At 31.7% G+C, this 14,513-nt stretch overlaps 3 protein-coding genes across 3 annotated transcripts; 1 reads left to right on the forward strand and 2 right to left on the reverse strand.

The window, feature by feature from the left end:
* Positions 1–251: 251 nt before the first annotated feature.
* LOC139995015 (uncharacterized) lies at positions 252–1,795 on the reverse strand. Its single transcript, XM_072018112.1, has 5 exons — positions 1,709–1,795; positions 1,272–1,622; positions 1,051–1,064; positions 471–708; positions 252–356 (listed from the first exon to the last, which is right to left on the reverse strand). Exons 1-5 carry the CDS (start codon positions 1,793–1,795, stop codon positions 252–254), a joined length of 795 nt encoding a protein of 264 aa, XP_071874213.1.
* An 808-nt stretch (positions 1,796–2,603) lies between these two features.
* Cbc (protein CLP1 homolog) lies at positions 2,604–4,443 on the reverse strand. Its single transcript, XM_072018256.1, has 3 exons — positions 4,040–4,443; positions 2,857–3,914; positions 2,604–2,768 (listed from the first exon to the last, which is right to left on the reverse strand). Exons 1-3 carry the CDS (start codon positions 4,136–4,138, stop codon positions 2,657–2,659), a joined length of 1,269 nt encoding a protein of 422 aa, XP_071874357.1. The 5' UTR covers positions 4,139–4,443; the 3' UTR covers positions 2,604–2,656.
* Positions 4,444–11,320: 6,877 nt separating this feature from the next.
* Positions 11,321–12,719, forward strand: Dad1 (dolichyl-diphosphooligosaccharide--protein glycosyltransferase subunit). Its single transcript, XM_072018536.1, has 2 exons — positions 11,321–11,646; positions 12,528–12,719. The coding sequence occupies exons 1-2, from the start codon at positions 11,442–11,444 to the stop codon at positions 12,656–12,658; spliced, it is 336 nt and encodes a 111-aa protein (XP_071874637.1). The 5' UTR covers positions 11,321–11,441; the 3' UTR covers positions 12,659–12,719.
* The last annotated feature ends 1,794 nt before the right edge of the window (positions 12,720–14,513 follow it).

The raw sequence follows: 14,513 nt of genomic DNA on the forward strand, positions 1-14,513 counted from the left end.
AACGGCTAATTTTTTCCTTACAATCTCAAACTGCTTCAATGCAAGAATGGTGTTGTATATACAAAATTATTAGTAATTTTTTAACATGTTTTTATAACGATAAGCAATGTAATTTTATTTTGAAATATTTTATCAAGTCGAAGTAAACCTATTACTTATCAGATGTATTGAGAAACTGAAATGAAATAAATGTTGGTAATCATCGACTTGATTAACTTCATTCATTAGAATTGTTGTCATTATTGTTATATTTATGTTAAATTTGTGGACAACTCGTTGAAGATTCTGTCCAATTTTTCTTCAAATGGTACAGGATCTTGCATTTTTGTTTCGAAGTTTGTTAACATTTCTTTCAGCTGAAAAATATAGATTAATAACACAAATACAATACATGATATAGTTAAACATTTTTAGTATTATGTAACTTTTTATGATACTAATAATGCAAAAGAATAATATAATCTATATACCTTGAAACATAAATTTTCCATTTCTGGATGTAATAATATACCATTATTAGGTAATTTATTGAATTCATTAACAGAAAGAGCAGTTAGTTTATGTTGTAATTCTCTTATATTTGCTTTGTTTCTTTCATTAATTGCATGAGAACAAAGACCAAAAGTTTGCAATCGTCTGTTCAATTGAATTGCAGCTTTGCTACTTTCTAATAAATATTGCTGTTCTTTTGCAATCTTGGCAATATTTCTAATTTAAATAAACAAAAATTATTTTCAAACTAATATCGTAATTAATAATAAATAAATGATTGATGCATATAATGTTTTTATAAATAATATTCATTTCATACAAATAAATATTTACATATTGATGATATATTATTATAATCTCAATGATATTTTTTACTATTTAATATAAGTAAAGAACTTTAAAAATCTCTAAAATTACTTGTAAATTATATAATATTTTAAACAAATAAGATATTGTATCGTAAATAACTCTTACAAAACTTCAAGAAGATAACTTAATCTTTAAGAGGAAGCAGAGATAATTGATAAGAGTAAAGCAAATGCTAAACCCATTTCACACCTTTTCCTATCAAACTTTTATAGAAGATTCCTTTTATAGAAAATAAATATTTAAAAAAAAAAAGTATTTAAAATATAAATAACAATAATTTTCTAAGAATGATTTCTAGAATAATAGTGCAATAAAACTTTTATAGAAATTTACATATCAATATTTGCTGTGATTTTCTGATAATCATTCTTTAGTTCTATTAATGCTTGCTCTAGTTTCTCTTTTTGTCAAATTTCCCGCCGTAATATATTTTCCAAACTCGTGATTTTTAATTTCACTTTCGCGGCTTCTGTTTGGCAGGATAGAGCTTCTTTTGTTAAAACGTCACTCTCTTTAAGCAAGGTTTCATAATTCATTGACAAATTCGAATAATCAATTTTATTATGCATGTTTTCCTCCTCCAATCGAACAATCGTTTCAGATGCCAATTTTAAACGAATTTTTAATTCGTTCGATATTTTTTGTTCATTTTGTAATAGATGATCTTTCGAACAAAGTTCTTCGCGTAGCAATAAACATTCTTTTTCTAAATTATTCAATTCCTTCTGAAAAAATGTTATTAAATATTCATTGCAACAAATCTTATTTTAACTCCTTTTACATATTGATTTTTTTCTTTTGATTTAAAAATATGTCAGATATAAATTTGTATAAAAATGGTGTTTACTGTATTTTGTTGATGTTCATAAATTATTTCGCGAAATTTCTTCTCAAAGTGAGAAATATCTGGTATATTAGATCGGATGCTTTCCATTTCTCTTCGGTTTTAATCATTAAAGAATTAATTTGAATTATAATTTGATTATAAAGTTTGTTTTGTTCTATAAAGTAGTAAAAATTGTTACAAGTTTGAAATACTACTACATCATCTTGAATAATCGATCTATCGAACTTACAGGACATAACAAAAACTGAGAAATCGCCAATTGGTGCGTTGGCTGCATGTGTATTCAATGCTTTAGATTAATGATAAAACAGTCCCAAAAAGGTCGCATGACTTTCTATCTTCGAAAAGTTATGTTCTTGGTACAGCAATTTCTTATGTTTTTAATGTTTTTATTGCAATTTCCATTTGTAAAATTGTAAGAATATGCAGGAATACTATAACAAATAAAAATGATAAAAAATTGGTCAACATAAATTGAACAAATTTAACATTAAAAAAACTTAATATTAATATTAAAGGAATTTATAAAGTAGAATAAAAAAAGCTTATTGATTTTTCGAAAATAAAGAGCCATGCACTCAAATCTTTTTGGGTTTGTTTCACCATCAACCTAAAGTGCCTAATGCACATACAGCCAACTCATTAGAGATTTCACAATTCTTGTTATCTCATTGTTAGTTTTATCTGAATACATATTTTTCAGGTTTCTTACTACTCTAATAGGACTGTGCACTAATGGGACAGATATTTAGGTCCCATTTAGTTGAGCCACCCTGTATAATGAATTTTATAAAATGTTTATTTACCTACTTTATACAACCAGGGTTTATATTTTATTATATCTTATTATAATCATTTAAAAATTAATTCCTACTGTATGAAATAAGAAACACAGAACATTTTTTAATAGAAAATTTATTAAACTCGTTAAATATTTCATATAAAAAGTTAATGACTATCCATAAATTGTATATCTGAAAGTAATAAAACTGTATTTGGCAATGGTCTTGGCTGTGGACTCAGAACTGTAAATGTTTGTCTGTCAACATCAACATTGGTTCTATAAACAAAACAAAAATAAATTATATAGTTATATAGCTCATATAAATTATTTTCATTTAAAGCATTTTACTTATAATAATTCTTACACGCAGACAAATCCAGCCACATTAGTTTGCACTACGTCATCTTCTGGTGAATCAGCAAATGAAACAGATAATAGATGATGAAGAAGATTTGGTCCAGGTGTAACAGCTACTAATTTTGTTAAATTATCTTCTGCCTTCATTCCAAGAGGCATACATGATGCGGGAAGCACTGGAGCTCCAATTTTGTATAATCTAGCCTCACTCCATTTCACTTCAAAACTGTGTGGATAAAGCGGTGTCCTAGAACCATAGAAATATTCCCTGACACCTTGGTCTCTGGCTTCTGTCCTTTGAGTTTGACTTCTTTCCACAACTCCACCACTTTTTGGAAGAAATACAACTTTAACAAAGTCTGGCATATCTCTAACAAGTTCATTGTACAATCTTTCTTGATCCAATACCAGAATTGCATCTACTTCAAAAGCCTGAGCAGCATGTGTCAACAATTTATATCCATCTCCTTTTACCCAACCACAAGTGTTTATTACTATTCCTGAAACTCTGGCTTTTTTATTTGCTTGAAGTCTATCAGAACAGACTTCTGCGAGGCGTGTTACAAGAAGATTATAAAGAGCAACATTAGCTTGTGGGGTTTTATGTCCGAAGTGAAAGACTAATGGTGCCTGCTGACTGAAACCATCAACTACATTCGATGGACGTTCAACTAATAGTGCTCCAACAGTACCTGGTATTGCTATATGACCTTGACCAACATCCAAGTCTACAAAAATTGGCCTACGACCCATTCTAACTGCATAATTTAATAAAAGTCTACAAAGAGTTGATTTTCCTACATCACAAGGACCAACAACCATTGTTATGGGACCCCTAGTGTCTTCTTTCTCTGCAGCTTCCCTGAGTCTTTCCATTGCAGCATGGCAATTTAAATAAAGACCCATTGGAGTCTCTTTGGCTACATAACTAACGTCAGTTTTTCCAACTAACTCTACTGTACAACCTTGCCAAGTAAATACAGCTACTTTAGCACCAGCAGTAAATTCATATTTTTTGCCTTTCACTAATTCCGTACCAAAAACTTCAGCTAATCCACTCTTTAACTAAAAAGAAGATTAATATAATGTTATGATATATTTACAAAAGATGGAGATGAAATTAAATAGGCGATGGAAATAAACAATATAATATAATATAATATAAAGCACACGAAAGATATAATACATACCTCTAGCGAAACTTTTTCATTTTTTGTTTCAACTTCAAATCGTAATTCACAATCTGGATCTAATTTAAACTCCTGTGTTTGCGTTTTTTCGTCTGTCATTTTGTGAACATAAATTATATTCAATTACATGCATTTATATCATGTTTACCCTAACCTCTATATTAACATTTGGCAATGTTTTTAACACTTAAATATAGTACTAAAAATGAATAGTACTAGGAATGGAGAAATATTCTATATAAATATTCTGTAGCTTATTATATAATTATTTATAATGATCGATTAATTTGGATAATTTGAATTTAAACAATTTTTTATTTAATAGAATTGGAACAAAATTACTAATTTTTAGAAACCCTAACCGCTAACCTATGATGTTATTGTGCCGGTATAAAATTGCTGTGCGCAACTTCAATCAAACTGAAGATGTTTCTGGAAGCGAGAAGTTAACGACCGCGAATATTTAGAAACAGAATCGCTTTCCAACATTCGAGGAGTATGGATGTATGAGATCATGTCGTTGTATATTAAAATCTCTAAAAATCTATAAATAAAGGGTGTATAAAAACCATGTCGTGCACCGAATAACCCCGACGCAATAATATAATACGGTCATTTGTCCATTGATAATTCCGAACTATCGATACTTATAGAAATAAATCGATAATCTTCTGTTGTTCGAGATGAAATTTCCTCTATGGTCGAACGAATGATACACACACGCGCATTTATATTTTCTATCTTGGATATAGAAATACAATAGAATTAAAAATAAATGAAAAATTAAATTTTTTAGATCGTCAGGATCGCATTCAGTAGCGAGAATGATACTTATAGGAATTCATCAGTCAAAAGAAGAATTTTTAATAGGAAACCTGAATTTTGTCGACTTAACAAGATCTGATAGAATTTAAGATTTCAGTGTCATATCTTTTTAGCATTATTTAAACTATTTTTACTTTTGTAAATCGTATCAAAAACTGTAAATAGTTTAGTATAAAATATATTCGCGTAACACAAACATATTGCGCATATTTGTTCAGCTTCACTTTAATTTTCAAATTTTCAAAGATATTTTATATGATTGACTGTTTGGAACTATTATATGCTTTAATACTCTTTTCAAGAAAACAATTTTCATGGAAACATTTGTTATAAATATTAATTGTACCATATATTAGATATATGATTATTAGAATAAAGAATTTGGCCTTTTTATGCAATAACATTGCAAAAGTTGGGGAAATGCGATACTAGAGAAAAACATGTAATAAACTGTATCAAATAGCAAAGAAGAGATTTCCGAGAAGAGAGAAAGAGAAGAAATTCCAACAATGTAATTCGCGTCAATCGCGTCAGACTCGAAGCCAGAACTCATTCCGTCGCCAAATCTCTATCGTGCAATATGTGTCGTCTCTGGTGTTCTATTATGAGTTTATTATGAGTATATTATATGTCGTGATTCGAAGTGATCCTTATACGGTAACTAGCGATCGAATAGTGCATTATTGTTATGCTAAAATGCAATGGAACGATTTTCTTTCGCTTTAATATATTTATTTTGAAAACTAGTTGTTACATCGCGTACCATCCGTGCGCCGTCCTTCATAGTCTGACCATCAAAGGCCCACGCACCGTAATTCAGACCCTCAATAAACCTAAGGAACCATCATAACCTAAGGAGCCACGTTGGTAGGAGACTTCCTCCTTCTATCTTCATTTATTAACGTGGATTATAACCAATGGACATCGCAGATCGTTACCCTCACTTTCCTGACGAAAAGTGTGGACAACGAATCCGCGTTCTTCGTTCAAAGAGCACACCCATACCGAACTTTCCTCCGTAATGACATAAGAGCGAATAGTCAGTTAATACCGGTGCGAGTTAAAACATAGTACGAGGAACAAAAGGAGTCAAGTCATCACATTCGTCACGTCGAAGACAGTTCATCGACAGAAGATTCATCATCACAGTCACCAACGCGAAAGGAGTCTCAGGTCGTACTCATTCGTAGTTTGACATTTCATATACGTAACCTTGTATCACATTGAAGTTGTTGGATCTTTAAAATATATATTATAACCTGTTAATATCAGCCTTATATTCACTCAACCACCCTTATTATCCCAAAAGAAATAAGGGATCGATCGATTCGTGGCATCGATTAGTCAAATTGTAACGGGAATTCACGACTTCCGTTGGCGTGCTTCTTCGAGATCGCGTCTCCCCGCGAACGTTCGAAAGTTCACTAGTTTTGTGCTAATTAATTAGTTATACAAATGATTGCTGTGATGTACGAATCTCACACAGTACTGCTGTTGCTCTTAATAATGTGCGTATCATTTACATGATGCTGTATTTAAGCGTTATCCGCTTGCAAATTATATCTTTATAAATATCTGAGGTGGTATTATTTGTTTGTAGTAGCCGCTTGCCGGAATAGTTGTGGTATAGTGCGCTACTGCTCGTGTGTAGAGTGAGACAGGTTCCGCTGCGAGTCGCCGGTGTCGCTGCTGGGGTACTGCTGCATTTTTCTTCTCATTTTTGATGCCACGGAAGCTAAATCGGACTCCGGTCGTCGGGATTTGAGAACCCAGGTCCCGAACGTTTGTAACCTAAGATGCTAACCACTGTGTTGTCATCGTCCGACACTAGTTAGTGTCGAGTGGTGGTATTTTGCTGTCGAGTGTCACTACAAATGTAAACACATGAATACAATGGACAAAATTTGAGATGCACGCCCAATACAAGTTCCTCGCATTACTACCACATCAGCTGCTCCCCCGCCAAAAAATCTCAAGGCCACGGACCCCCCAATTAGCGAATACTCGGCTCCAGAATCGGAGTGAAATGGAAACGACTCACCCAGATGACCTAATCCACCAGTTGGAGCCTCCATCACGCAGGAGTCGACTTGACATTAGTTATTAGAATTATACTTTCTTTCCGGCAATAGTGGACAATTGGACACGACATGTCCCTTCTCACGGCATTTGAAGCAGAATACCTTCGACGATGCGACTGATCGGTTTTTCTCTGGGTTTCGTATGGCATCCTCCGGTTCCAACTTTATTCTTTTGGGGCACTCCGTCACTTTATGTCCGTAGAACTTACAGTGGCGACACCTAGTCCGGGGGTTTGATGGCCTGCGTCGTTTAATTCCAGGGCCCTCCGATGGATTTTCTGACGAAGACGTCGGACTCTCCTCGTAAGAGAAAACTCTCATTTCACTTCGAAATTGGTCCTCCGTCTTGATGTCGCCCGTGAGTGCTAGTTGTTCAAAGCGTTGATTTTGTGAACTCAGTAGATAAAGAGTGGTGGCATTAATTGTTTCTTCCGTCGGTAAATTTTGCCACCTCATTTTCAGGAGGGAACGGACACGATTACCGTAAGCTCCTGAGGATTCGATCTTCGATGGTCGTTTCCTGGATATCTTTATTAGCGCCGAGGTTGCTGTTTCTTTGCCACCAAAACGCGTAGTGAAAAGTTCCTTAAACGTTGGCCAGGTAATCCCTTCACCCACCATTACTTCCGTAAGCCAATGTGTTGCAGAATCCTCAAGGGCATGAGTTAAGATAATAAATAACGCGCTATCTTGTATAAGGTTATCCTTCATAAGCAGATTAACAGCTGCACATAAAAAGTCTAGACTAAAGTATTGGGGACCTTCCCAAACATTCCAAAAGAAAGGCCCCGATGTCCTTTCATCTCCGATATATATATATATTTATACACGTATAAAATTAGAAAATAAATTTTATTAAATAGGGTTTTAGTTAGACCTTACTTAATTCTTAGTACATAGCTGTGTTTAGTAGTACATGTTTATTTTCTTTGCATCACCGCATCTCACTGTTTAGTCATAATCTAACATATTATTTCTTCGTTTGGAATATAATACGATTGCTATCGAAAACATATTCTTTCCAGGAATTTGTTGACTCGTATTCGTGTGCGCTTGGCTTACCGGCGAGTATCCCTTCTTCCACTCTTCATCACCGAAATTCGCTGGATAAACGGTGGCGCTGAATGCCAGTTTAGTGTCGAAATTCGTAGCGATAGGGTGTGTATCCTTAGTAGATGTCCATTTCCTTCGGTTGTATTTAATAATCGAGTAAAACTTTATTTCATTATCTCGATCTTCTTTTGATTGTCAATATTGTCACATTTTTCGGTAACCCGTGTGCTAAGTTTTTTGAACGCATTTTAATGTTAATTATTGTTCGATTTATATATAATTTGTTCATTGCTCTTTCCAACGGTTTCTGTCCCGTGGCTCGCTACACAAAGACCCTATTCTTCGGATAAGATGATTGCTAGATGTCGATACATCCTCACGGAATATTTTCAGCTAGCCTAAGGACCTACTATAAATCTTAGGATTTATGTAGCAAAGGTTCCCAAAGGGACAAACAGTCTTTCTCTTAGCAGTCCCTAAACCTATCACCTTCTACGGGAGGTAACACAAAATTAGCCAATTAACGACGTCCATTTCTCTCACTTTCTGAACCAAGGCTTTCCTTAACGAATCCGATGATCCGATGATCGCATCCTTAGACACACCTCATCACAGTTTTTCTTCGCGGCATCATCGTTACAGGACGTCAGTCGTTACATATCCGAAGCAATAGTTGGCAGTTCGTAATAATTGATCAGAGTTCCTCGGCATCTTAGGCAATCATTATCCGAACTTATATCGCGCATCAAAACGCATCGACCAGAAGTCGAACTTGCAATTGCTAATCGCGAACCGCTAATTTAATAATCACGAGTCCTACGCTAAGTGTACACCTTCAATATGAATTAATAAATTTTTATTGTTAAATATACTCAAGTGTTTCTTTCTCTCACTATCACGATCCATCAACTCATATATTTTGTACCTTGTCCATGCTAATATTATGATACTTTGGTCCTTGAATGGTGAGTGTAATTTGATAAAAGTAGATACAAAGCTTCCTGTATATTAATGCAGTAAAAGATATATGTGTACATTTGTATGTATATTTTGATAGTAAATAGAACTAGCGTTAATACTGTATTAATGTACTAACGTTATTGAATATCTTAAAAAATAGTGTTTCTGGAAACAGGTCCATAGTTAATTATATTTAACTCTAATTTCAGATGGAATACTATTAACTAGCGTTAATACTGTATTAATGTACTAACGTTATTGAATATCTTAAAAAATAGTGTTTCTGGAAACAGGTCCATAGTTAATTATATTTAACTCTAATTTCAGATGGAATATTTAAATCACAGAGCAGACCAAAGGCTGATACAATATAAGATACAGATCATATAGAGCAGTTTGTCCGTGAATAAAATCAATATATAAATTATAATACAATATACATATATACAAATACATAAATATATGAAAGATATGAAACATTAAAAAGAAAAAATACTGAAATAGAATACTAAATAAATCCTTAAACATTTTTTTGAAAACAAGGCAGGGAGACTTAATTATACATTATTACATCACGATTTCGAAATCACCCTGTATATCTAAAACTGTGACGTCTGTTACATTTTTGGTGTGATGTGATGAATAGTGATCGGTAAGATTATAGGAGTAAGATAAAATCAAGTTAACTTTATTTTGTCCGTCTTTCTTACAATACACTCGCTCGGATATGCTCCTTAATCTACCCGTCGATTCGAAAATCCTTCCCCTAAGAATTCCTGTCGTTCGTTTTTATTTCCTTCCCTTCTCTTTGATTTTCGTGAGTTACGCGACAGTCCGTACATGTACCTTCACTGAAAATTAAAATTTTCATCTTATTTTTTTTTTTTTTTTTTTTTTTTGTGGCACAAAAAAATAAACAACGAAACACAGCGTGATCGGAGATATTCAGAGAGGAGGAGTGTTGCACAAAAGAAAATTCGACTAGTGGTTGTTCTATTCTTTGAGTGCTTTTATTTATCTTGTTTACCTCATAGTATACCTTACCGAACTTCACGTTCCAAATCCAACTTCTGGCCCTCACAAAAGTAGACGCAGTCGTAATACATTTGGCAAATTTCCCTCAAATCGTGTACAAAGAATATTGAAGTGTCTCTCAAGTATCTTTCACACATGTGACACGCTATCTTTGCTAAATAAACAGATTCACTTGTTCCAAGTTGTATATAAATTTATCTCAAATTAAATTAGTGCTTTTTCATAATTGTTTTAAATTTCCGCTTGTATTGAAATGATTAATTGACACGATTCTCGTACTTAAAAAACAATGTCTAAATCTATTGTCCCAGAAACAATGGATACTTAATTAGAAGCTTGAAAATTTCCGTAAGTGTACTTTTTACAGGACTTCTGCTTCACAATAAAGAATAAGGAAACAATAGCTTGTTGTAATAGTTGTAACACATGTGAATAGGAAGATAGCTTTGTATCGAAGATATCCGGAATTCATTTATGGAAATGAAATAGAGGTGGTTGCATAGCATGTCTTCGTCTTGATGTCTTCCTCTGTGAGGAAATCTTCGCGAGATAATTGTATCCCTGTACGAACCCTCTATATAACACCACATACTGGTATAGACAGGTCCTCTGTTCTAATGTCACTTATACATTTCATCCCTGTTGCACACAAACCTCCTCTCTTTCTAATGCTGTTTGTACAGCCTATCTTTACCGCATACTATCGGCGCACTATCTCTCTCTCTCTCTCTCTCTCTCTCTCTTTTCGTCTAATATAGTACATACATCAGCTTTGTCGTAACTAATACCTTTCTTGTTTATGGACAAGCTATGTGCTATCATCTACTGAAGATGGAAGGAACTGCAACTTGGAGTATGCGAGAATAGATAGTAACACATGGTTTGTCTGTAGGCAAGGGATGCAATATTGCGCGACAAGAACAGACGATACGAACGGTGCTAGACTGAGAAAGCGATAGTGTGTGACAAGGATAAATGTATATTTTCTTTTAGACGACGAGGATAGACCTTATGAACGGTTTTAGACAAAAAGGAAACAGTTTAGACTGCAAATTAATATAAATCAAAAATCCTTAGAAACTCAAGAAGATCAAAAGTTTGCGGGAATATTCAATCACTGAATTATACAAGCTCACTGCAAATATCTGCAAAAATATTAAGTTAATAAATTAAAAACCCTTACTAATAAGTATTACTTATTTCAAAAAGTTTGGAAGTTTATAAGAATAGCATAATTAGATGTTTCAAATTTAAATCATCGATTCTTTTGCACGCAATATTACTCAAATCGATAGGTCTGTTTATCGAATCGGCCATGTATATGTATTTATCAGTTATATTGCGCACAACTTCGGAACGTGCCACGCATGCATGCTATATGATGTGCGCATACTGAAGTCGAAATACAATTTAACCTAAAACCGAACGTCAAAAGATTTTTGAACGACATGACTGCGTTAACAGTTATAGCGAAATTTTGGCAAGAGTACGCGAAAAGTACGCCAAAAAAACTTAAAATAATAGATGCTTATCTACTTTATGTGTTTTTAACGGGTGCCATACAATTCGTATATTGTTGTCTGGTCGGTACGTTCCCTTTCAATAGTTTTCTCAGTGGATTTATTTCCTGCGTTTCCTGCTTCGTTCTTGGAGGTATTATCACTAATCATATTTATATATATGTTCAGATTTTTAACTTATATTTATTAAAATTTTAATGTAGGATAAGTTTATGTAGTAATGTTACGTAGTAATGTTATGTAGTAATGTTATATAGTAATGTTATCAATACTAATGATTATTTCTTTCTTTTTTAGTTTGATTGACTTTTTAATAACAATAATATTAATTCTATTAATTTTATAAATTATTTCTATAGTTATAAATATTGTAAGTTATTAAATATTGTAGAAACAATTGTATAGTTTCGATATCATAATCCATTCATTATATCATTTGTTAAATTTTAAGTTGTTATCATATAAAGCATATTATTAAATTATTTTTTCAATTATCTTAATATTAGTAGTTAGCTAAGCAGGTAAGAATTGCAATTTTATTTAAAATATATTATAAATTAATTTATCATTCTTTGATTATATTCTGCATATGATGAATATTCATTTTTACTGCATAACTGTATATTTTATCTTTTGTTTAATGGAGTACAGTGTGTAACATGTAAATATTTGTTATATTTTATTAATATCTTGTCCCATAGGACTCAGTGAGTAATAGAAGTTATTTTGTATATTAATGAAGTTCTTAATACGATATTTAAAAAATCATGATATGCTATGTAATTCTTTTTGTTTTATTTATTACATTCCTCTTTATAAGTTTTATAAATTCTTATATTACAAAGATATGCAATATAAATTATTAGTAAAATAAATATGAAGTTAGTATATAGATATTTTTTTTCAATAAAGTGTAGTAAATGTATTAAGTTTATTCTATTAAATCATACAAGTAATTATGTTAACAATCGTTAATGGATATGTTTTAATTATTTCTTCTTTCATGTATTTCAGTTTGCTTACGGTTACAAGTGAATCCCCAGAATAAAAGTCAATTTCATGGAATAAGTCCAGAGAGAGGATTTGCAGATTTTATTTTTGCACATGTAATTCTGCATATTGTTGTTATGAATTTCATTGGTTGAAAATGAAAAATGAGATTTTACTTGTAAAATTTTCTAATAAACTACTAAAAACATTATTATATTTGAATCTATTATTAAAAATACCTTATTTCAAAAATGATAGAGTAACGAAATTAAAATTCATTTATATAAATTGTAGATTTTTGCAATAAATAATAAAACTTTTCTTTGCTTCAAATATAACCTTTTTTACTGGTATACATAAATAAGAGATCTTTACAACTGATAAAATTAATCAAATACAGAATATTCATTTTTAAATAAAATAATAGTATTTTTTATTAAAAAACATACTCTCAATATATTTCTTTGTACTTAATAAAACTAAAATTAATAATAGAAATAACAATAATCATTTGCTATTAAAAATATTAGGTGATTTTATCCTGTATTCGAATAAAAAAGAAATATATGGAAAAAAACAAGATATTACCTTCGACAATACATTCTAATTATTATCAGTCCTCTAATCCACCGATGAGTATATAATTCACAACCAGTCGATGTCGATTAGATCAAAATCTTTTCTTCTACTCTTAAGAATAACGACTTTCTTACGAATAGAAAAATAGGATTTCAAAGAAAATCCTAAAAAGCAGAAATTATTAAATTGTTAAAAAATATCTCTCTTTAACCGTTTTAGTGACAGGGGTTTTTAAGAATCCGTGTCGGATTGTGCTATGCAGCGCGATAGCGCTTCGTTCATTTATTTGCAAGAAATACCGATTGACGCGATCGCGCTGCTCTTATTTTTCCTCGAAATATGCCGCTCGGTGCGCTCGCGCTTCATTTCTCAGCAGTCATATCAGAAACGTTATACTAAACACTCAAAAGTTTGCGAAATATTCGTGCTTTGCGTTTTGTTTGCGTGATAACATTGTATAATACATGATTTGGTTTTCCAATTCAAACGGTAATTTATACATTAGTTTTTTCTAATTAACAAGTTCGTCGCCGCATCACCCACATATGGGTGACGGGTATACTTCCATTACCGATATAAAACGATCGAATTTAATTTGTGTGCAGTGCAAAAAAAGACTTCATTCATTATGTCTTCATAAACATGTCTGTTTTAAAAATAATGAATGTCATGATCTTGTAAAACCATGAATAGAATTTTAATGGCTTTGTGTGTTTACACTTTCGTGTTTATATATATATATATATATATATATATATATATATATATATTGTTTATTTTTTTTCATTTATCATCATAAAAGCATAAAAAGAAATATAAAGAAACTATATAAATATACAATTTATGTAAAATATATAAGAAATATAAAGAAACAAAGGCAATGGGCGAACTAAAAAAAAGACTTACTTTTAAACATGACAATGAACATTAGTAATCTAGTTTTATATCTATTATAAATAAAATATTATGTTTTTTATATTTTCAAAAATTTTGGCAACATATTTATACTATACAGAAGTATATGTAAATAAAAGTAAATTCAATAAAAACAGCTTATTTATGCAGGTGGTTTACAATTATTTGAAAAAAAAGTAATTAAGAGAGGAAACTCTGATATGACTCGTGACGAGCTATATTCGGAACCGAGCGCGTTGCGAATTTAGGATCGTGAATAAACACCTAGACACAGTTCACCATAGTACGCGAACAGGGCGATCGCGTTGCGTGGCGCTAAAACGGTTAAGAAAAATGAAAAAATATAAGCAACACTTTCTTTTAAGATAAAAAGTATTAAATTCAATGAAAAGAATTACCTGTTTATAAGATATTAAATTCCCTATATATGTATAAGGACTTTCTTTTTTTTTGTATAACATAGAAGCTCTTGAAAAAAATTTTCATGGGTTAAGAAAAAAGCAGAAATACGAAATG

This window comes from Bombus fervidus, chromosome 15, assembly GCF_041682495.2.
Source record: "Bombus fervidus isolate BK054 chromosome 15, iyBomFerv1, whole genome shotgun sequence".
NCBI classification, from domain to species: Eukaryota; Metazoa; Arthropoda; class Insecta; order Hymenoptera; family Apidae; genus Bombus; species Bombus fervidus.

What these genes read in the sequence shown, in the direction of transcription:
- LOC139995015 (XM_072018112.1), bottom strand. Translation starts at nt 1,795, where the DNA reads ATGGAAAGCATCCGATCTAATATACCAGATATTTCTCACTTTGAGAAG. An exon ending in ATGAACATCAACAAAATACA is followed by an intron (nt 1,623 to 1,708) that starts GTAAACACCATT and finishes AGTTAAAATAAG; the next exon opens with ATTTGTTGCAATGAATATTT. An exon ending in TGGAAAATTTATGTTTCAAG is followed by an intron (nt 357 to 470) that starts GTATATAGATTA and finishes TATATTTTTCAG; the next exon opens with CTGAAAGAAATGTTAACAAA.
- Cbc (XM_072018256.1), bottom strand. Translation starts at nt 4,138, where the DNA reads ATGACAGACGAAAAAACGCAAACACAGGAGTTTAAATTAGATCCAGAT. An exon ending in ATGAAAAAGTTTCGCTAGAG is followed by an intron (nt 3,915 to 4,039) that starts GTATGTATTATA and finishes TCTTCTTTTTAG; the next exon opens with TTAAAGAGTGGATTAGCTGA. An exon ending in GTGGCTGGATTTGTCTGCGT is followed by an intron (nt 2,769 to 2,856) that starts GTAAGAATTATT and finishes TTTTGTTTATAG; the next exon opens with AACCAATGTTGATGTTGACA.
- Dad1 (XM_072018536.1), top strand. Translation starts at nt 11,442, where the DNA reads ATGACTGCGTTAACAGTTATAGCGAAATTTTGGCAAGAGTACGCGAAA. An exon ending in TTCCTGCTTCGTTCTTGGAG is followed by an intron (nt 11,647 to 12,527) that starts GTATTATCACTA and finishes CATGTATTTCAG; the next exon opens with TTTGCTTACGGTTACAAGTG.